The 23,400-nt window shown below is 32.0% G+C and overlaps 3 protein-coding genes across 5 annotated transcripts; 1 reads left to right on the plus strand and 2 right to left on the minus strand.

Annotated features, from left to right (window-relative positions):
- The first annotated feature begins 4,754 nt into the window (after positions 1 to 4,754).
- On the plus strand, positions 4,755 to 5,775 carry LOC140173593 (uncharacterized). The gene is made up of 3 exons (XM_072198079.1): positions 4,755 to 4,994; positions 5,128 to 5,501; positions 5,586 to 5,775. The coding sequence occupies exons 1-3, from the start codon at positions 4,755 to 4,757 to the stop codon at positions 5,773 to 5,775; spliced, it is 804 nt and encodes a 267-aa protein (XP_072054180.1).
- A 3,829-nt stretch (positions 5,776 to 9,604) lies between these two features.
- Positions 9,605 to 12,326, minus strand: LOC112695988 (glucan endo-1,3-beta-glucosidase). 2 transcript variants are annotated; one of them, XM_025748540.3, is made up of 3 exons: positions 11,973 to 12,326; positions 10,571 to 11,060; positions 9,605 to 10,317 (listed from the first exon to the last, which is right to left on the minus strand). In XM_025748540.3, exons 1-3 carry the CDS (start codon positions 12,067 to 12,069, stop codon positions 9,897 to 9,899), a joined length of 1,008 nt encoding a protein of 335 aa, XP_025604325.1. In that variant the 5' UTR covers positions 12,070 to 12,326; the 3' UTR covers positions 9,605 to 9,896. The 2 variants fall into 2 exon arrangements, with proteins under 2 accessions (XP_025604325.1, XP_025604324.1); XM_025748539.3 differs by having other exon boundaries at positions 9,605 to 10,371; positions 11,973 to 12,284.
- A 1,576-nt stretch (positions 12,327 to 13,902) lies between these two features.
- LOC112695989 (DNA repair protein recA homolog 2, mitochondrial) lies at positions 13,903 to 17,580 on the minus strand. 2 transcript variants are annotated; one of them, XM_025748543.3, is made up of 8 exons: positions 17,259 to 17,580; positions 16,567 to 16,627; positions 16,121 to 16,344; positions 15,769 to 15,856; positions 15,374 to 15,546; positions 15,040 to 15,186; positions 14,802 to 14,936; positions 13,903 to 14,555 (listed from the first exon to the last, which is right to left on the minus strand). In XM_025748543.3, the coding sequence occupies exons 1-8, from the start codon at positions 17,325 to 17,327 to the stop codon at positions 14,277 to 14,279; spliced, it is 1,176 nt and encodes a 391-aa protein (XP_025604328.1). In that variant the 5' UTR covers positions 17,328 to 17,580; the 3' UTR covers positions 13,903 to 14,276. The 2 variants fall into 2 exon arrangements, with proteins under 2 accessions (XP_025604328.1, XP_025604327.1); XM_025748542.3 differs by having other exon boundaries at positions 17,217 to 17,515.
- Between the last annotated feature and the right edge of the window lie 5,820 nt (positions 17,581 to 23,400).

Below are 23,400 nucleotides of genomic sequence, written 5' to 3' on the forward strand. Positions count from 1 at the left end.
AGCAGTGCAGTATAATGAGGACGATGACATTATGGCAATACTTCAAGCCCAGAATGAGGTACAAGCACAGAAGAAAAAAAAAGCTAATTAAGCAGAAAGAGAAGGCTAGAAGAAGTCGTCCAAAAAATCGAAAAAAGGTGTGTATAAATGCGTTAAAATGATTTTTAGCTCTTGGAATATTAGGTGTAAAACCCGGTTAATTAATGACTAACTAAACCATAAATTAGAATTTATTCTAGAAAGCTAAAAATGTGATTTTTATGGCTTAATATGATAGAGGGGATTAAAACAAGAATTTCGATACCAATTTTATAGAAATTGGTCCAAGATTGGACCGAACAGGCCAAACCGGGTCAATCGGACCCATATTGGGCCTTTGTCCCAACCAAACTAAACCTAAAACCCTAAAAATAGCACTCTCTCTCCTCCCTAAACCCTCACACACGCTGAAAATGAGAAAGGAAGGGGAAGAACACTCTTCCAAAGTTCTAACTCTCATTTGATCTTTAAACCACCATAACTTTTGATCCGGAGCTTCGATGGCCGCACTGTTTGCGGCCATGCGTTCACCGCAAGAAGCTCTACAAAACCCACTATTTTTTCTTGAGGTAAGCCACGATTTAGTTTAGTTCCTCAGCCCTTAAATTCGAATTTTTGGGTGAAAAGTGTTGAGATTTTGAGCTCTTTGATGTTAAAAGATCCAACTAGCTTGAAGGAGAAGAGTAATCTTGTCTCTTTGATTCTTGGGTATGGTAAGATTTGCAAACCTAGTGAAATTTGTTGGTTTATGATGTTTGGGTATTGAGTTGTTGTGTTTGGATATGATAATTGTGGCTTAAGTAGTGTGTATGTGAATATTGAAGCTTGATTGAAATTTTGGAAAGACTGGAAAAGGGCTTTGGTGTGCTAAAAATCTATCCTTGGAGGTGTTGAGACCTTGAGAGCTTGTGAAAAAGTGATTTGGAAGTGCTCCGGGTTGAGCGGAAAAAATCGGCTAAGGTATGGTCTCAGTTTCCTGTATCTAAAATGTAATGTAGTGTGAAAACTTAGGCTAGAGGCTCTAAGATAGGAATTGAATTGTTGATGTTGTTGAATGGATGAGATATATTGTATGGTCATATATGTGATTATAAATATTGATGTTTAGATGGTATGATGCATGAGAGATATGCACGTTTTGATATATGTTTGATGATCGGTTGAGGTTGAATTGTGAGTCAAACCATGTGATGGTGAGGATGATATTGATTGGATGTAATTAGGGTTGATTGGAAATGGTGTTGTTGGAAATTAGGATGAGGAAGAATATATGACATGATCATGTGTTTGAAATTGAGTTATTTGATTGAGATGGGTTAAAATGGTGGGATGGTGGTTTGTGAATTTGATAAAAATGTTAATGTGTGAGTTGAGGAGGCTTGAGGTTGATTTTTGGTATGTTTGGGTTGACTTTAAAAAGGGTTGGAATTGGTTTGTTCTGAAAATGGCACCTTGTGGTTTTGTATGAAAATGAGGTTTTTGGGCATACTTTGACGGAACATAACTTAGACTCCGAATCCCCGATTTGTGCCAAATTTATTTAGAAATGAAATTGGATCTAGGATGCTTATGCCGTTTGAAGAACAGGTGAAAAAAGATTTAAAACGGAGAAGTTATGCCCGTCAGAAGATTGGGGGTTTGAAACTGTGAATTCTGCAGCTTTTAACTTAGTAAATTTTTTTGGCAGAACGCACTTCAACGCGTAAGCGTGGCCGATGCGCACACGTCATTTTCAAATGTTCACTACCCACGCGTGCGCCTGGTCGACACGTACGCGTCGATGTGCTTATTCAATTGCCCAGCCAAATTCCTGAGAGTTGATTCGGGATTTGCGCTGGTTTTGTGCGTGGGGCACAAAACGCACCCATGCGTACGCGTGGCCAACGCACACGCGTCACTTGGCTTTTCTCCTATCCACGCGTGCGTGTGGGCAACACATACGCTTCATTATGACTTGTGGCTTTCCACGCATGCGCGTGGACGACGCGCACGCGTGACCTTATTTTCACCCCAATGTTGATTTTTGAGTTTTCAAAGCCAAATTTCATACTTCTAAGCCTCCGATCTTACCCCTTATGTCTTAAATCATTATGATAAGCCTAGCAATGGGAAGAAGCTAGGAAATGTGGTAGCTTGTGAATGAAGAAAGGGGAGAATTAACAATCTATGATGATAAAAAATGATTGTATGAGATACGGAGGTTGGTGGTGGAAGTGCTTTATATGCCATGAGCCGAAGGGCTGTAATTGTTAATAAATTGGCTGGTTATGGATTGAATTATGAGCCGGATGGTTGAGTTATTGCCGAATTATGGTTGAGCCATTATTGAATTATGGCTGAGTATGATTGCATATATGCTTATTGAATGAAATGTGCATTAATGTTGCACTTCCACTATCTGAGATATGAGTTTCTCTGGGAGAAAGCAGTGGCTAGCCACCACGTGCTCCAGGTGGAGACTCGATACTCTGCTGACCCTATGTCGTAAGTGTGGCCAGACATTGTGAAAGTTCCGGATGAGCTCGCCCCCGTGTATATACACCAGTGAGGGTGTTGGATATGAATTATGATTTATGTTGTGAATAACTTGAGTTGGGAATGCACGACAGAGGGACAGTCCAACGGTTAGCTACCAGGACTTGTCGGGTTGGCTTTATAACCGACAGATGAGACTCATCAGCCATTAGGATAGGCATTCATCATATGCATATTATGTGAAATGTTTGGAATTGCCTAATTGACTGCATATTACCTGTTAATTGTCTAAATGTCATATCTGTTTCCTATTTGTATATCTCCTTGTCTGATATAATTGTGTTTGTCATATTATATTACTGCTGGCGGTTGGGAGGTCTGCATGAATTAAAAAGGGGAATGTTAGTTAGATTGAAGATCTTTAGTCAGTTGCCATTTATGGTTTAATCTGTTTATAAGCTTTGAATTATCTGTTGGAAGTTCTAGGATTGCCTTCGGCTTTCCCAGGACATTACATGTTAGATATGTGGGTACTGTTACCATACTGAGAACCTCCAGTTCTCACCCATGCGGATTTTGTGGTTTTCAGATGCAGGTCGTGAGGCTTCTCGCTGAGGCATGCTGGAGACTTCTGGATTAGTGAAGATCCTTGGTTCTCGAGACTTTACTTTGGTTTTATGTTTTCACTTAGATACTTTTTATGCTGGAGAATATGTTTTGTATTTCATCTTTGGATTTCCTTTGGGTTCCTTACTTTATATATACATGTATATACTTCTATGCTCTGACCGGTTATCTTCGCAACCGGATCTTGAGTTTTGATATTTGTGTTTTTGGCACTCTATTGTATATATATTCTCGTTTTAGCTTGTCCTTGTCCGTTACATTATGTTATCGATTGGAGTGTTGCACTTTTCAATTTAACGGTTTTGTTTTACCTCTTTTTCTTCAAAGGCTCCTAGTTATAATCGTTATTCACACTACTATACGTACTAATTTTTTTTACTTTAGAGGTCGTAATATCTTGCCATCTCTGTTTTTATGACTTAAGCATAAGACTCTGCATGATAGGGTGTTACATTAGGAAAGTTGAGTATGGTGAAGAACTTTAGGAGAAAATTTAATCTGAATATGCTAGGCATCATAGAGACTAAGAAAGCGGCTTTGACTAAATTTGATGTAGTGCAACTTTGGGAAAATGATACAGTTAAATGGGAGTTTTTCGGAGCGGAAGGTGCGTAAGGTGGCCTACTATTGATGTGGGATAAAATGGTGTTTAAGATAAACAACTGTTATAAAGGAGATAGATGCCTGTGTATGGATGGAGTGCTGGTAAAATACGATTTCTGTTGTGCTTTCTGTTTAGTATATGGTGCGCACACAATGGAATAAAAGCTTGTTGTATCGGAAGACTTGAGCTTCTTATCTGGGTTTAGGATATAGAGCTAGTGGACCTAGCACTATCTGATCGTATGTTCACATGGTTCAGAGGCCAGTCATGCAGTTGCATTGATAGGGCGCTGGTTAGCCTGGAGTGGATAGAAGAGTTTCCTGAAATAAGGCTAAAAAGAGCACTTAAAGGTTTGTCAGACCATTGTCCACTGATTATGGATGCCACAAGGGTGAGAGGGGGGACCGAGACCATTTTAGAGCCTGGACTCCTGGTTTACTCATGAGGGATTCTTGAGGATGGTGAAGGAGGAATGGAGGAGCATAGGCGATATACAATTCATAGACAAGTTGAAGGCTTTGACGGTTTTGCTGGGCAGATGGCATAGGGAGAATTTTGGAAACACGGATGGAAGGTTAGTAAGGAATCAAGCCAGGATCAAAGTTACTATTCGTGGTTTCTATAAGGGCTTGTATCATCAAGAGACATCGACTAACATAGGATTCCGAGATGGGCTGGTAAAGCAGTTAAGTGAGGAAGAGGCAACAGAGTTAGAGTTGATGCCCTCTGTTGAAGAAATAAAGGATGCAGTTTGGGATTGTGAGTCAATAAAGGCACCAGATAGCGATGGTACAATATGCATTTCATTAAAAAGTGTTAGGAAGAAGTAGGAAGGGAGTTCACTGAAGCTGTGATGGGATTTTTTCAGTCAGCTACACTACCTCAGGATTCGAATGTCACCTGGGTGGTAGCACCGAAGTTTGTTGGAGCCAAAGAAATAAAAGATCTCCGGCCGATTAGTATAGTGGGCAGTGTGTAGAAGGTCATATCTAAGGTGTTAGTTCGGAGGATGCGGAAGGCTCCAGGTTTAGTAGGGGATTCTCAGAGTGCTTTTATGAAGGGCAAAAAAATACATGATGGGGCCCTAATTGCCTGTGAAACTGTGCATTGGCTGAAGTCAAGGAAAAAGAGCTCAGCAATTATTAAAATGGATTTTCAGAAGGCCTATGATAGGGTTAAGTGGAGTTTGTGGATATTTTGTTACACAAAATGGGATTTGGCATCAGGTGAAGGGACTAGATCAAGGAGTGTGCATGCTCTACATCAATGTCGGTTCTTATAAACGGTTCCTCTTCTAAGCCTTTCAAAATGGAAAGGGATCTTCGACAAGGTGATCCTCTGTCTCCCTTTCTATTTGTGCTAGTTATTGATGTTCTTCATAGAATGATCGGCGAGAGGCGGTGAGGAATGGACGTACCTCTCCGCTTTTGGTTGGTCAATATGATATTGAGCTATCACACTTGCAGTTTGCGGATGACATTATCCTGTTTTGTCCTACTGAGGAGGACTCTATCAGACACTACAAATGGTTATTGAGATGTTTTGAGATGATGTATGGGTTGAGTATTAATTTTGAGAAATCGGGCTTTATTCCAGTTAACTGTGAGCGATGTTGGACACGGAAGATGTGTAATTTGTTGGGCTGTAAGGAAGCGTCTCTACCAGTCAAGTACCTGGGCATTTCTCTGGGAGCAAATCTGAGGCTTGTGAGGATATGGAAACCTGTGATTGACAAGGTGGAAGAAAAGCTTAGTCTGTGAAAAGTAAAGACACTCAATAAAGTGAGTACGCTGGTTCTCATTAAGTCTGTTCCTAATAGTCTTCCTATTTACTATCTTAGTTTATACAAGATGCCTAAGGCAGTGGCGGAGAAGTTGATTTCTCTACAAAGACGGTTCTTGTGGAGTAAAGAGGATGGGAGGAACGAGATGCCGCTAGTGAAATGGGATCTCGTGATGGCTACGAAAAAAACAAGTGGTTTGAGGGTTGGGGATGTAGTGGCTCAGAATACAGCTCTATTGTTTAAGTAGTGGTGGAGATTTTTGAAAGAGGACTGTCCCTTATGGAAAAAAGTGGTTTGCTCCTGCAATCACATGAATCTGTTTGAGATGTTGAGTGCCCAGCCTATACCAACGAGAAGGGGTCCATGGAAGGATATCTACCTTTTACAAATCAGGGAGCCACATGTGAGAGAAAAGATGATCAGAGGCTTGTCTATGGATCTGGGGAATGGGAGAACAATCCGATTCTAGGAGGAGAGATGGTTACCTAGTGGAGCATTAAAAGATGTGTTCCCAAGACTTTTTTTGGTCTCAAACCTTAAAGGATATGTTATAGGGGATTGTGGGTTTGAAATGGGTTAGAGTGGATTTGGACTTTCCAATGGAGGAGAGAGTTATTCCAATGGGAGTTGGAGCTAGTAAACCAACTTCATGAGAGTTGACAATCAGTTAGGCCAACAAATGAGAGGGAGGATAGAGTGGTATGAAAATTTAATAGGTCAAGTATTTTCTTGACTAACTCTTTTGTGCAGGTGTTGCAAGCGGAAATTCTTCTGGAGGAAATCTATAGCTATAGCTTTACTAGTGCTATTTGAAGAGGTTTTGTCCCACCAAGAATTGAGTTATTTTCTTGGTTTGTGTTGGTTGGCAGGGCGAATACTAAGGATCGACTGTGTAGATTAGGGGTCCTTGACCAGAATAATAATACGCGTGCTCTATGTTATAAGTTTGTAGAGTCTCTTTCATTTATTAGTTGTGAGATCACTTGGCAGGTGTGGTGTGCTTGGCTGTTTGCTCTTGGGAGGATTTCGATAATGCCAAGTTCACTAAAGCAACAATTTGAAAGTTGGACGAATGTTTCAGCGAGAAAGGCTAAGAGGAAGTGGTCGTTTATTGGACTCTTTGCTGTTATTTGGACAGTTTGGCAAGAAAGGAATGCCAAAATCTTTAAAAATCAAGCCTCAGATGTGGTGGCAATTATAAACAGGTCCTTTAGTTTTTCTGATGAATGGATTGGGGATGAACCCTTTAATTGTTGATGGCAATACTGAAGATGACTAGGGTTGCTAGGTACTTTAAGGTGTTTGTTGTTAGTTGTTTTATTTTGTTTTTCAACGCTCCACCTTGCGGTGTTGAGCTCTCTGCACTTCAAAAAATAAATAAATAAATAAATCAAATTCCTCTAAATTGAGGAAGTGATGGTTTCAATCTTATAAGGTGAGAAGAAAAATGAGTTGATAGTGATTTAGAGATAGGATTAATGGTGGCATTAGTGGGTGTGGTGGGAGGAGGTGGTGGTAAAACACTAAAGATATCCAAATTAGGATTTTCAAAATTTTGAATTAGGGTTTTTTATTTTTCAAAATAATTAATAATGTTGTGTAATTAAGTACTAAGATCTAGTTTGGGTAAACAGTTTAATTAAGTTCTTTTTAAAAGATATATAGCTTAAACAATAAATATTTATATTAAAAGTAGCTTATAAATAAATTATTTTGTATTTGGTTTTTTAGTTCTAAAAGTATTTATTTCAAAAGAAATGTGATAAAAAAAACTTTTTATCACGTGAGAAGTTATTTTTTTTAATTTCTCTATAAGCACTTAAATAACTTCTTAGAAAGTTACAATTTAATTTTAAAAATTGCACTAGATATTAATACTATTACTTTTCATAAGTTAAAAATTAAAAAAAAATAACTTTTGAAACTTTTCAAACGGGTCTTAATGCCACATCACAGCTATTTCGTCAGTTAACACTCAATGCTTTTAGTTAACGGAAACGATTTTAGTTAATATTCAATTAGTTTTATCAAATTTAATAATTTTTTAAGAGTTAATTTGTCTTTCATATTTTTAAAATTTTTTTTGTCCGAATAAAAACTTTTTTAATATTATTTTAATAGTTTACTCTAACAATGATTAACCTCTTATTTTGTTATTTTACAATTATCTTTATTTCAGAAGAGACTCTCTTATAATAAATATATCCAAAAACTTAAATTTAGTAATTTTATTTAAACTCTTTAATTAATTATATTAATATGTGTCTTTATGACTAGATTTGGAGCTTCAGTGGAGGAGGGAGTTGTTCTAATAGGAGTTGGATTTAGTAAACCAACTTCATGAGACCTTACAGCCAGTCAAGCCCACAACTGAGAGAGAGGATAGCGTGGTGTAAAAATTTGATAAAACAGGTGTTTATTCAACTAAGCCCTTTGTCCAGGCGCTGCATGCGGAAGTTCTACCGGAGGAAGTCACAAGCTATAGCTTCACGAGTGCTGTATGGAAAAGATTCGTCCCCCGAGGATTGAGCTCTTGTCCTGGTTTGTGTTGATCGAAAGGGTGAATACTAAGGACCGACTGGGCAGACTACATGTTATTGATCAGAATGACACTTTGTGTGTGCTATGTTGTAAGTCTGAGGAAACTGCCTTTCATCTGTTTCTTGATTGTGAGATCACATGGCAGGTGTGGTGTGCTTGACTACTTGCCTTTGGAAGGAGGTGGTCCTTACCAAGTACTCTAAAGGAGCACTTTAAAAGCTGGACGAACTTATTAGCAAGGAAGGTTGATAGAAAGAGGTGGTTCATTGGGTTCTTTGCTATTGTCTGGACAATCTAGTTAGAAAGAAATGGCAAGCTGTTCCGAAATTATGCTTCAAGTGTGCTGGCAATTATAAACAAGTCGTTTGAGTATGCTGAGGAATGGATTGGTGGAGAATCCTTTGATTATTGATGGCCTTGCCAAAAATGACTAGGGGTTGATTGGTATCTACAATATTCATGATCTTTGTAGCACCTTTCTATTGCTCCACCTTATTTTTTACTAAAAATAAATTATTTTATCATTCGTGAGTTTTAGAATGGATGAATATAAAAAAAATTAGTCTTAGTTTATACATTTTAGTACTCTGTCAATACTCACTCTTTGATTTGCTATTTAGTCTTATTTTAATAATAAATACAAATAAAAAATTATTACATGCATATTTATATTTTTTATTTTATTCATCAAAATTATGATGTTATCACTATTATTTATCCAATCAATCAACTATAAAATACAAATAATTTTTATTTTTTGGTATAAAACAACAAAGTTGCACAAATAAAAAAAAAATCATTTAGCTAGAACCTTAAATGCAATTCAGAAGCAAAGAACACAACTCATGTTCCAAACTCTCCAAACTCTCCGAATCTCCTTTCTATGATTGATATAAATAAAAGAGAATGAAATGATTTTTAAAGAGAAAATTATATGATTTAGTGAACTTTTGGCTAAAAATAAATTATTTTATTATTTATAAATTTTAAAAGAGATGAGAATAAAAAAAATTAGTCTTAATTTATATAATTTAATACTTTGAGTATTGTATTTTTTTATTTGTAATTTAGTCTCACTTTTAATAATAAATATAAATAAAAAATTTATTACATGCATATTTATAATTTTTTAAATTATATTGTGAAATGATAAATTAAATTTTTTTATTTATGATATTATTTAAATAGTATATACCATTAATTATTTATTTTGTAATTATTTTTAAGATAAAGATTAGTTTTACTATTTGTTTTCATACTCAACGTAAATCGCTGCTGCCTCTAGCGGTTTACACACATGTCTCAATGCACATAAACAGTTACTGGTAGTAGCGGTTTATGACCAATCATAATCATGCAGAAACCGCGACAGACAACAGCGGTTTTCATGCTGCCACAACTCAACGTAATCCGCGTTTCATAGATATTTGGAAACAATGTATTTACGTAATTTTGAAGATGAAATAATTTATTTAGGTGAATTGCCCTATATAATATAACAAAAAGTTACTAATTATGCATAAGAAAACATTCCATTTAAGTGTTGCATAAGACAACAACATACACTTCTCTTATTCCATGCCAAACATAAATACATATTTATAATTATTATCATTAACAACAAACAATGCTTAGATGCAAAACATTTTTATTATCATGGAGTATATGATATTACTTTTTCTGGAATCATGAATCTTATTACAGAAGCTCAAGTGTTAACTTAAAGTGAAGTTGATAAGTTTGATTAAATTATCGTCTAATGACTTTCGATTAACTATTATTATTCTGGATCTTATTTATTACTAAATGTATATATAAGTTCGACTACTAATTGAGATTAATAGGGTACTTGGGCTGTTTATTTGGAAGGAAGAGCCCCCAAAATTTCTCATAAGTATATGGCGGCGGTGACTGGTTCTTATTATTCTCATCAAACATGGCAAAAACATAGGTCTCAATGGGTCTGCCAGGCCTCTTTGGAGTCCCAAGCTTCACATGCTCAACCAACTTGGTGTTATAAGTCCTTGCGTTGTCCAGTGAAGTGGCCACACCGCCGTCGGAGGGCCATCCAGTTTCCGCCACAACTATCTCCAGGGAGCCTCCGCCGGCTTTCTCCAACGCGGAATACGTGGCGTCGACGATTGCATCGAAGAGGTTCTGGTAATGTAGGGAGCCATCGGTGACCAAAGCAGAAGGAGCGGTGAAAAGTGCGTAGTCTAGACGAATGTCTCTTTGGTTGAAGAAGTAGCTAAAGTAAGGGTACACATTCACAAGCAACGGTGATCGGTTATTCACCAAGAACCTAATCGTTAATAACAAAAAATTATTAAACGAAATTCACTTAATTTTAACTTACTCTATGTAAAATTGATAGCTAAAAAATATTAAATAATTTGATAAATTTGACAAATTATTATTTAATATCAACTCAACTATCAATTTTATATAAAATTAAACTAAGAGCGAAAGAAATAGATAGAATTGAAGTAGAAATGAATAACCTTATAACACCATCAAGATATGCGGCTCTGTAATTAGCATTAAAGGAACCCTGCGATGGAGGGTAGGATTGTCCTAAAGCACCGGTCTCAATGGTGTTGGAAACCTTGATCTGGTTACCAAGTCCAGCAGCATTTAGAGCATTCTGGATGTTGTTCATGGCGGGCACCACATACTGCGCATAAATTTCATTTGGTTTGACTTCGTTTCCAACGGAGATGTATCTGAACCTCACATTTCCATTTCCATAGTTTCTTACGTATTGCTGGACCCATTGGTTGGCGTTGTCCTGGGTGGCTGCTAAGGGTGCTAGATTTTCCTTTGGAATGTCCATGAAGAGCTCGATGTTGGAGCCGCGAAGGGCTTCTAGAACATTCTGGTCTGGAGCGTAGATTCGCATCCTTGGAATGTTATATTGTTTGTAGAGTGCAACCACTTCTTGTGCCGATGGCAAGTTGCTTCCCATGTTTCCATAGCATACACCTGTTGCTTCTGCAAACATAACATCACACTCCTCAGTTTATGAACATTAAACATGCTATTCATCTGAAGTTGATAATTGAGAATGTTTAAATAATTTTGATAAGTTTGATTAAATTATTATCCAATAACTATCAATTTCATATGAAATTAATTGTACTTGAGTTTTTAACTTACTTTTTTTTTAAAAAAGTAAAGACTCCATTATAAACAGTTTATTTTCATAAAATTAATAGTTAATGATTTGATAAATTTAATTAAATTATTATCTAATAATTTTTAATTATAAATTTTAAATAAAGATAATTACATATAAATTTTTATCTTTTAAAATTTAACAGTGAGTATGTCTTTCCATGAAAATAATAAATAAAATGTAGATTAGTATGTAATTTATTTAAATATATTAAATTAATTTTAAGTTATTATATTCATAAGTATTCTAATGAAGACATGTTAATATAGTACTTATCATGGTAGATATATAGAAATTTATTTGATTATAGAAATAGAGACAGAGAAAACATTCTCAATATTTAAAAGACTGAAAATTATTATCTACTTCTATTTCTCGTATGTCTAGCTATATATCTCATATGTGGAATGGAATTCATATACAAACTTGATCATAAAAAAATAATGAAGTTATATATGGTCATATATTTGGAAAGAAAAAATGAAAGAAAAAAACTTAAAATATTATTTTCAACGAACTTTTCTTATATATACTAGTAAACTCAATTCTATTGTTAGATAAGGACCAATACATATATTATTACCAAATAATAATAATAATAATAATAATAATAATAATAATAATAATAATAATAATAATAATAACATTCACATTCCTGTAAGATATTGAGGCTGACATATAAATATAGATAAATACGAGACTTATTAATTAAGGAATAATGGAGCAACCTGTTGTGGCCGTGCCAGCAATTAGTAGCACTAATAATGAGTAGAGAATGATAGAAAATATGGAAGAAAATTTTACAGTTGAATAGGACTGAGCCATTTGAAAGAAAAATGGAAAAATGGTTGAAAGAAGCTAAGAAGATCAAGGATATATTGCAATTGAGGATCCAAAGTAGTTGGTTTATATAGACATAACACAATAAAAACAACTAACAAATTAAAGCCTTTGTAATTGTTCATAGAAATTAAAGATCAATAGTTCTTAGCTACAATATACTCCACCAAGTCAATGACTACAAGTCTACAAGCTAAGTCAAGAGAACACCACCAAACACCCACTTGATGAAGAAGAAGAAAATTAAAACTCTCTTCACCATTGAAGTGACATCTTACAGGTTGTCTTGCTTGCTAGCTCTTAAATTAATTTTATCATCTTCTGCACATGAGAAACTCGCCCACTCTTTCCTTTTGGATGGTACTCACATTCTAGCTATACCTAATAATTTCTTCCATTTCCACTTGTACATATTTTTATTATTAAATGATTATTCTTATATAAAATTTATATTGTATTTAAAGTTTAATTTTAATGTCTTGTCACTTGTTTAATTATATTCGTTTTTTTAATAATTATGACGATGCATTAAAATTAAATTATTATATTTAATAATAAAAACTGTACGTTCACTAAAAATAAATGAAATTTTTTCCAATAAAAATAAATGAAATTTTGTATGAATTTATTCATTGTACATATGAGTGTCCACTTGTAGGAAGATCTTTTTGATTCATTTAATCTGCCTGTAATGGTAAGGCAGTATTCTCTAACAAGTAACAAGGAAGAAACTAGAAAGAAACATGGACATAGAAAATGGGTGACGTAATGCTAAACTTGGCTTCATTTGCATTTTCATTTTTCATTAATATTTGGTCTCATTTAATGGCACAAGTCTCTTGGCTATTAGAGTGTCTTTCTTTGCTTTTATATTATAAGATTTTCTTTTTATATAAAATTTTCATTTCAGTATTTTTATTTAAATTCCAATACAAAAAGAAAATTTGTAGATGGAAGATAAGTTATTTTTAAGGTTGTGTCTTGAAATTTTATTCTTTAGTTTCAATACACGATGTATTTTCTTAATTGTTTCTCTCTTATTCTTTCATATACTATTGTAAAAATTGGTTAATAGAGTGATCATGGGAAGATAGAGAAGGTTTCCTTTTGATGGCGAATTAGACTTGATTTTTGTGCTGCTATTCATGAAAGTAAGAAACTAAGAATCCACTTTCATAGCACATAGTATTAAGCATATCATTATCCAAATTCATGTTCTATTGGAAATACAGTATTAGTATTGTTATCGTATTGGGTTTCTAAAGTCAAGAGTCACTTATACCGAATCAAAAATATTTGTTATTATTCCACAAGAAGTGGGGTAACATTATTATTATTATATTCAAGAACCACTTGCAATAATCCAATTTACATTGCATTATCAAATCAATAACTAAATGGAGCTAGATATTTCCATCTTTTCCAGAAGCAATAGATCCACAGTTGTTTTCTTATAAGGTAGTGGAATTCGTATTAAACTGACTACCATTTTCATTCAAAGAAAGTTATGAAGTTATCTTGTTCTTTTCTTTTTCATTTTTCTAGACTTAATTTGTATGTCTTTGTTAGGAAAAACGATAGATGTGCATGTCCAATGTCTTGCTAAATCTTTTCTGAAACCTAAAACACCATAAGAATGATATAATTTTACTTAAATGAACACCAATAACTTTTTATTTTAACTATGTATTTATTTTTCACTGCAAGAGTGCTAGTTATAAAATCTATTCCCGGATCCTTAGGTCGAATCTAAACAGTTAAAAGCCCTCAATGACAGGGAAAACGAGAAAAACAGATTCATGAAATACACCCACAAGATTCCAAGAATCAACCTTTATGATTCTTTTGGTTGGATCCACTGAGAATTTGGTACAAGGAAAAGGCACACTTCATAATTTACAATGCAGCTTATCATGTTTTGCTAACAAATGAATACAACAATAAATATCAAATTTTGCTACATGTTAGATGTAAAGGGATCAATACTTGCAGCTGAAAATTCCTGCAACTTAAATTGCCTTATACTCCTCTGCTAGATGGGTGATGCTCATTCAAGGCAATACTTGACTTTTTCGAAGTTCACTCGCATGAGTATACAGTATGCAAACACAACATAGAAAGAGTTTAGGCCTTCTAAATTCTGACTGAACAAGTTTATGGTAAGCGCCATCTTTGAATGTCTGCCTGAATTTTCAAAAATATAGCCTTCTCAAGTCCCTTACCAACTTGTCAAAGACGCTGTCATCCTCTGCCAAATGCACTTCGGCCGCTTTTCTAGTATCGAAAGTATTTCCTTCTATAAGGTAGCTTTCCTCGTCTTTTACAATCATTCCATGTTCACAAGCCAAATCTAAGACCTCTGCTTCTTGGCAAAAGCCTCCTCCAAACTTGATGCCTAGTTCAGCCTTTTTGAGTGCTGCTGGTGCTAGCTTATTTTTCGCCACTTGCACACAGACCCGAAGACCCTCCACCTAAAGTACCGGATGACACAAGGGAGAGCAAAAGAATTAAACAATAAGAGAAAGGTTCTTGGGAAGAAAAGGTGAAATTTCTTTCTAAATTTTACTAAATGGCATTAAACAAGTAATATACTAATATAAATCATAAAATAAAGGTGGCAGGGTTGTAAAGTTTTCATCAGGAGATTAAATAATTTATTATACCCCGTCTGTCATATGTCATAACCCTAACTAACAGTACATTCAAGTAGAAATTACCTTATCATCAGTTTTGATCAATCCCATTCTCGAAAGTCTCAATCGAACAGCAGCATAGAATCTCAAAGCATTTCCACCACAAGTGACCTCTTCTGCAGGTCCACATCCCTTAGCTGATTTTGGACTAAATCTAATCTGTGTACGAAGATGGAATGATAAAGCCAGTGAATCGTAAATATATTACAAAAAGAAATTCAAATAGTAAGGTTTGAAATTGATCAAGTAGTATGGTTTCAACCTGATTAACAAAAATGATAAGAGTTTGTGAATGTGATAATGAATACTGAATTTTCCGCAGTGCTTGGGTCATCAGTCGGGGTTGTAAATCTAGTTTGGTGCTAACACCTAACTGATCAAGTTCACGCTTGGGTAGAAGGGCAGCAACCTGGGACAATAAAGTCATCGTATAAGGTATAATCATATAAGAAACAGAGCCAAAGAGGAAATGATCAAAAGCTAGACAAATACTTGGATGAAGGTTTGCTTGTGGACAAATTTAGTATGAGAAAATTTTTGCTCTACCAAATCCTCGCTAGTTATAAATGGATGCAAACAACGAAATATATACTTACACTATCAATCACAATCACATCTACAGCTCCACTTTTCGTTAATGTATCAACCATGCTCAACACATTTTCAGCACAATCTGGATGCGAGACAAGAAGTTTTTCGGTATTCACACCTATTGATTCCACAAGTGAAGCATCCAATGCATTCTCTACATCAAGATATGCACAATATCCTGCCAACAGAATATACAGAGGAAATCATTTTCTCCAGTGTGCTCCAAAAATTATTTATTTATTATTGATTGCCTATAATCACTTACTAATGACACCAATATTCATAAGGAACTCAAACACCGTTATATTTTAACTCTAATAAAGTGTATTCATATTTTGAACTCAAACACATGAAGAACTTCTTTGTCAAAATATCATCTATCACCAATCTTTGTACACACCTCCATGCTTTTGAGCTTCTTTAATAACTTGAAGTGCAAGTGTTGTCTTGCCAGCTGCTTCTCGTCCATAAATTTCAACAATCCTACCCTAATGTGTTAAAACGTAATAGAAATTAGGAAACCTCATGAATATATAATAGGATGCCAGAGGTGGAGTTCTCAGAATATGAGCTTGCTAACACAGAAAACAAACTAGCTCAGTGAGATGCTAAAGCTATATGACTAACATGAAAGCGAAAGAAGGGAACACCAGAGCATTTGACAACGTGTGTCAACAACCATCAAACTGCAAAACGTTATACAAATTCCTATCTTTGTGGCTATGTCTAAATAGTGGCTGCACTAGTGTCACCTTTGGCAATCCTCCCATTCCAAGAGCTATGTCAAGCTTCAAGGAGCCCGTAGATATCACTTGAGCGCGGCGCACACCGAAAAACTTCTGCAAAGATAACATGGATTCCTCACTAAACTCATTAGCAAGCTGTGAGACAGCCAAGCGAAGTGCATCATCTTTTTCTGTTGCTTTGACATCATCATGGATCACTTCAAATTCTAAATCTGAGGCTTCAGTTGAAACTATGAAATGTTTCCAAAATAATTAACACATTACTCACGATTATTTTTAAATATAAGCAGTTAGTATTTAAAATAACAGCGAAAAAGGCGAACATACTTGAATACAGATACATATATAAATCATACACAAAAGGAAAGAGAATAATGATCACAAAAGAAGGCCAGCAGGAATTGATGACAAAACATACACACGGGAGCATTAAGAGACACAGGAACCAATACCAGCTGGAGAAAGCGAGCACATGTTCATGCCAATCTTGGTCATTATTGCTCTACCTCCACTCTGGGGAAAAAGTGATAACTTGTCATAAAATAAGATGAAAACGAACAGCTATGATTTACATGAAATGGCTACCAAACACATATCTACATGACAAACTACGAAACCTATGTGCTAGCACTTTCCTGAGACAAGTATTTCATGTGTGTTGCTTGATCAGAATCAATTCCTGAAATGCTCTTACTTTTCATAAAATAAGATGAAAAAGAGGCCACATTTCCTGTTCAATATGCACTAATTGGCTCATTTAGTTAGACTAATGGACTATAATGATCACATTTTGAGGTTATTTTAATGCCCTTAAAAAACATACATCACTACCAAAGGAACTATACATAAACGTTGACTATAATGCTATGATAATAATTTACACCTTCATGCATACCTGCTCAAACTCAGAAACTAAACTAAAAGTTCAACCTTCAATCGAACCGAACTAAAGTTAACAAAATTATGAAATTAAAATTACAACATCTGCCCCTAATTTGATATTAATCGTTAAAAAAAAGTAGATTAATGAATTACAACGTTCAATAGTAGCTATTGCAAGTAGGAGATAGGTTTGGCAACCCTAGTAACCTAATAGTACTACCTTTCTAGGAAGTTTCAGTAGCTTTGTGTTAGAGAGAGAGACCTGGCGCGAGGTGGAGAGGAGAGAGGAGAAGGGCCTTGCGAAGGAATGGAGGCGAGTTAGAAATGCCATTGTTGAAGAAACAAGAAGCTCAATTTGCAGAGGTCAAAGCGAGTTAGCGACTCCACAAGACAACAGCAACATCACCGTCGTGGCGTTGATGGTTGTGACTTGCGACTGATGTTGCTTTTCAGTTGAGTTGCGCCGCGCATCTTTCCCTCCCAATTTTAGTTTCGGAGATGCCCTGTTCCTCCTTTTTCATTTATACCGGTGATCCAACCCGTCATATTTACTGGTTTAATCGGTAAGTTACCAGTTGAATACTACTTGAATCGGTTAATTCAATCTAACTTAAATAAAAATATAAAATAATTAAAAATAAAAAATTTAAAATTAAATTTTACAATCTATATTTTTTTTACATTTTACAATAATACTGTCTTAATTTTTAAAATAACTAATATAAAAATAAACATATTATTAATTAATATTATAATAATATTTTAATTTAACACAATAATATAACAATTAATTAGATAATTAATAATTAATAATCAATTCTAATCAAGCAACTAATAATTACTCAGAATTTATTAATAACAAGTGTATTAACCCGTGCATGGCACGCACGCGATAAAATTAAAATTATGATTTTATATTATTTTGTTAAGATTAATTTAAATTATAATAATTTGATTAATAAAAATATAACATGTTATGTATTATTTGTTTTTTTTATTCTAGTGTTAAATATATTAACTCTAAAATAATTATTAATTAGTTTTAATAATCTACTTTCTTCAATAAATCAAACATATATACTCAATGTGACCATAAATAACTTAATAATACTTAGACCTACCAACAAATTTTTATATGTTATTTTATTGTCAAGTAAGAACATATCAAAATTAGCTCAAAATAAATAATAAATTATTAGAGAATTCTAATGTACAAAATTCTCTAATAAATAATAAATAATTTAAATCTACTAAAAAATAACTCGACACTTTTCTTTGATGTCTGCAAAATATATACCTGAAATAATATTATATCAATGATAGTATACAGTTTTACAATCATCGACCGTATTTACTATACATGACTCCTTCTTAAAAGTTATTCTACACATGTGTGCAGTTCGAAGAAAAATTACTGGACTTTATTTTATTTTTCTAAATTATTATAATTATTAATAATGATATTTTTCTAAAATAAATTTAGAAAAGAGAATAGTGCTTTCATTTTGGAGGAAAAATGAATTCATCAAGAATTGACACCTCACTTTTATTAGTTGATAATGTATTAAATATTGATTTTATATAATTATAATAAAAATATTTCTCTAAATTAGTATAATCATGCATTATTCGTTAAATGTTAATTGTAATATAATTATAATAAATATATTTTTCTAAAATAAATTTAGAAAAAAAATAGTGATTTCATTTTAGAGAAAAAATGAATTCACGAGGAATTAACACCTCACTTTTATTAGTTGGAAAAAAAATCCAGTTTTAGTATATTTTGTCATTATTATACATTTTTTTCTAATCATATATCCACTGTTTTCTTTTCTTTGTTTCAGCATTTTGAATTTGGGTTTAACTTCTCGTAGTTCTCACTTCTCAGTCATTCTATTAGATGTAGTTGATAACTATTGAAATTCTTCGATTAATATAGGAGAAAAATATATTAGTATATGATAGAATTAATATGAGTATATTTTATAATTAAATAAACAAAGTTAATATAAAATAAAATTATACATAAAAAAGCAAAGAAAATAAAATTAAAATAGCAAAAGTGATAAAAAGATTGTTTTTATAATTTTGTTTTGCCATTTTTATGTATAGAAGATTAGAAAATAGTAAATTTTTAACTAAATTAATTTATATTTGTTGTATTCAATTTAAATAAGTAATAAATTATCTTATTTTAATTTATTCCTTAAATTTATATATCATAAAAATTAAATCAAATAAGTAATATACATAATTTTAAATTTTGTGATACTTAAATATCTATTCAAATCAATTAGTTGATATAATTAATTCATCATAATGAATTATCTTTAATGAGTTAAACAAAATAAAACATGCTACGTTAATTCTATCATTAAAGGTAAAAATTTGATTTTTATATAATAGAATAGATAGAATAGATAATATAATAGACGGCGAGAAAGAGAAAAATAAACATTTTAGATCTTAAGTTGTTTTATTTGGATGTTGCAATATGGGTATCACATTATTTTACTTATTCTACCATATGGACCCTTTTGTAACTTTATTTCAGTATCAATGGAATTTCACTACCTTTGAGTACTAAATTAAAATTCAAAATGAAACTGAAAAAAAAAGTAAAAAATATAAAATTATTGATTGAAAAATACTCTAAATAATAAAAAAAACTAAATTAACTTTAATATTAAATTCATTAATACGATTTTAGTTTTATATAATAGTTAAATAATAGATTAATAAAAGCAAAGGGAAGAATGATTTAATTAGTATATGATAAAATATTCATTTAGAATAATTAAAAATATAAAATTATGATATTATTAAAAATAATACATTTTCATGTTAAAAAGTTATATTTAAATAAAATATTTATAAAATATAAAATTTAGAGTAATATAGTTTCATGAACATTAATCATTAATCAATTATGAACTAACATAAAATTATAATATAATTTTTTTATGAAAAAATAATCAATAATTAATATTAATAAATATAAAAATCATCCAAGCACTTTGATTAAAAGTATGAGTGATTAATTAATATTTATTATTAATAATATTTTATTCATAACAAAAACTGAAAATATAATTATTCAGATTTAGATTTTAGAAAAATAAACATATAAATAACAAATGATCTATTTTACCATGTATATTATAAATTAATAAATTAAACTAACTGATATAATGAATTATAATTAATTAATTAGTATAAATTATAATAAATTATATGATATTTAAAAAGAAAATAAAATGAATAAAAAATAAAAAGAAATAGAAGAGTAGAAGACTATAATAAAATAAATTGAATGTGAGTTTTTTTTTTTTTACAAATTTTATATTACATCCGTTTTAATAATAAATAAATAAAAATACATCAATTTAATATCTAAGAGAAAATGATGAGATAAAATCATAACACAATTTTAAAATAAAAGTTTAAATTAAACCATAATATCATTGCACAACACAAATTGAAAGTAATTTCACACTAAAATATACTACACAAATATGTAAATAACTTAAGCTTAATTACGGATTTTTTTATTTATGCATACATGATAACACTGACGATTGGATTTTTGACGGTTTAGAATTTCTCAAATAAAATCTCGTTGAAGTATAGTCTCTAAACCAACAATAATCCTCTCATACAAAAATTTGTTTGTCACAAGTACAAACCCCTAAAATCTATAAACCGAAGTATTTAAACCTCGGGTCGTTCTCCCTAGGATTTACAATAGAGTGTCTTGTTATTGGTTGTGAGTTATATTTGGGGTTTTTAAGATTTTAGACAAGAAATATAAAAGGCAAAGAAAATAAACTAACAACTAGCAAAGCTCTTGGCAAGATATGAGAACTAGAAGTCCTATCCTAGTTATCCTCCTCAATTGTGATGGCAAATTGTCCATTGCTCCCACTTAGTCAACCTCTAACCATGGAGGAAAGTCAAGTGGATGAATCAATTTGATTCCTCAAGTCCTAATCAACTCCTAAGGGAAAGACTAGCTTTAGAGGCATTCAAATCAATTAGCAACTTCTAATTATCAATCAACAAAGGAATTAGATAACTCAAGAGTCACTAATTACTCTACTTAGGCCAAGAGGAACAAAACCTACACTAAAATCCAACCAAGCATTTCATCAAACACTTGGAAGGTACAAAAGAAAAGCAAAGCAATTTGACAACAAGAAGAGAATCTAACAACAATTATTGAAAGAAGTTAACAACAACAATCAAAAGAAACACAATTATTATGAATTACCTTGAATTGAATTGAAAGAAAGTAGAAGGAACAATACTAGATCTACAACAAAATATAAGAACAACATAAAAGAGATTACACCAAAAGAATAGGAGAAGAATGAATGTAACTACAAGGAATTGAGAAGATAGAAGTAGAAGAAGATGAATCTAAATCTAGATCTAAGAACTAAACATAATCCTAATCCTAATTCTAGAGAGAAGTGAGAGCTTCTCTCTCTAGAAACTAGTTCTAAAACTAAACTATGACTAATGGTAACTAGATGTCTCATCCATCTTCAATCCTTGACTTAAATAGCATCAGAAATGAGTTGGATTGGGCTCATAAGGCTCCTAAAACCGCTGGGGACGATTTCATTAAAGTGGGCCACGGACAGAATCGGCGCGCGCGCGCAAAGTGCGCCTGCGCGCCCCTGAACGCGAAGCAACATATGGCAAAATTTTTATCATTTCGAAGCCCCGGATGTTAGCTTTCCAACCCAACTGGAACCGCATCATTTGGACCTCTGTAGCTCAAGTTATGGTCGTTTAAGTGCGAAGAGGTCGGCTTGACAGCTTTCCGATTCTTTCATTTCTTCATGAGTTCTCCAACTTTTCATGCTTCTTTCTTCATTCCCTTGATCCAATCTTTGCCTCCTAAATCTGAAATCACTTAGCAAACATATCAAGGCATCTAATGGAATCAAGGTAAATTACTTTTAGCTATTTTAAGACCTAAAAAGCATGTTTTCACTCTCAAGCACAATTAAAGGAAAATATACAAAACCATGCTATTTCATTGAGTAAATGTGGGTAAAAGGTGATAAAATCCCCTAAATTCAATACAAGATAAACCGTCAAATTGGGGTTTGTCAAACACCATGGTTTATAAATACTTAATGGATAACATATCATATATTGCTCTGAATAATGAGTACGGGAGTTGAAGAGTGTGTACTGATTCGTGTCCATGATAGTTGCCTTCTTGTGACAACGCCTCATAGGAAGAAAAAGAATTATTATAAAAGTTACTCAATGAAAGAGTAATTGGTAAATGAATGATATTTTTTTCTAGCATATATGATCTTTTATAGTGGTAAAATAAAAATAGAAGGAATAAAATTTTGTATTTTTATATTAGAAATAAAATTTGATATTTATTCTAATAAAATTAAATAACTAATTAGTTATATTTAAATAAATTAAATAAATTAAATAAAAATATTTTTAAAAATTAATCAAATCAATTAGTTAACACAAATAATTACTATAATTAATTTTATTTGATTTATTGAATTCAAAAAATAAATTAAAAAATAATTGATCGAATTAATTAGTTTATATAATTAATTTATTATAATTGATTGGATTTAATGAATTAAAAAAATAAATAGAAAACATAGGAGACAATAATTTTTTTTAACTAAATTAATATGTATTTATTGTATTTAATAAGTATAAGTAACAAATCATCTATGTTATTATGTACCTTATAAATTAATGAATTAAAATAATTGATATAATAAATTAAAGTTATTTGATTGATATAAATTATAATAAATCGTGTGATATTTAAATACCTAATCAAATCAATTAGTTGATATAATTAATTTACTGTAATAAATTGTATTCAATGAGTTATAAAACAATAAATTGAAAAACATGCTAAGAAATATGCCACGCCCATCATGTAGAAATTTAATTTTTATATAATAAAAATATATATTCTTATATATATATATATATATATATATATATATATATATATATATATATATATATATTATAGAAATATGATTTGATTCCATTAACTTGCATATTTTTTTTAACTTGCCACCTATATTCAGCATAGAATTTTAATTTTTCTAAAATAAATTTAGAAGAGAGAATAGTACTTTCATTTTGGAGAGAAAATAAATTCATGAAGAATTGATACCTCCCTTTCATTAGTTGATAATGCATTAAATATTAATTTTATATAATTATAATAAATATATTTTCTTAAATTAGTATAATCATACATTATTCATTAAATGTTAATTATAATATAAATATAATAAAGATATTTTTCTAAAAATAAATTTAGAAGAGAGAAAAGTGCTTTCATTTTAGAAGAAAAATAAATTTATGAAAAATTGACACCTCACTTCAAT

The sequence above is a fragment of the Arachis hypogaea genome, chromosome 6 (assembly GCF_003086295.3).
Source record: "Arachis hypogaea cultivar Tifrunner chromosome 6, arahy.Tifrunner.gnm2.J5K5, whole genome shotgun sequence".
Taxonomy (NCBI): Eukaryota; Viridiplantae; Streptophyta; class Magnoliopsida; order Fabales; family Fabaceae; genus Arachis; species Arachis hypogaea.

Excerpts from the sequence above, each read along its gene's own strand:
- LOC140173593 (XM_072198079.1), top strand. The coding sequence starts at position 4,755 with ATGCGGAAGGCTCCAGGTTTAGTAGGGGATTCTCAGAGTGCTTTTATG. Across the intron at positions 4,995-5,127 it reads AAGGGACTAGATCAAGGAGT|AATGATCGGCGAGAGGCGGT; the intron begins GTGCATGCTCTA and ends TGTTCTTCATAG. Across the intron at positions 5,502-5,585 it reads GTGGAAGAAAAGCTTAGTCT|TTTATACAAGATGCCTAAGG; the intron begins GTGAAAAGTAAA and ends TTACTATCTTAG.
- LOC112695988 (XM_025748539.3), bottom strand. The coding sequence starts at position 12,069 with ATGGCTCAGTCCTATTCAACTGTAAAATTTTCTTCCATATTTTCTATC. Across the intron at positions 11,061-11,972 it reads TGCTGGCACGGCCACAACAG|AAGCAACAGGTGTATGCTAT; the intron begins GTTGCTCCATTA and ends TTATGTTTGCAG. Across the intron at positions 10,372-10,570 it reads TATCTTGATGGTGTTATAAG|GTTCTTGGTGAATAACCGAT; the intron begins GTTATTCATTTC and ends ATTAACGATTAG.
- LOC112695989 (XM_025748542.3), bottom strand. The coding sequence starts at position 17,327 with ATGGCATTTCTAACTCGCCTCCATTCCTTCGCAAGGCCCTTCTCCTCT. Across the intron at positions 15,857-16,120 it reads GAATGGGAGGATTGCCAAAG|GGTAGGATTGTTGAAATTTA; the intron begins GTGACACTAGTG and ends TTAACACATTAG. Across the intron at positions 14,556-14,801 it reads TGATCAAAACTGATGATAAG|GTGGAGGGTCTTCGGGTCTG; the intron begins GTAATTTCTACT and ends CCGGTACTTTAG.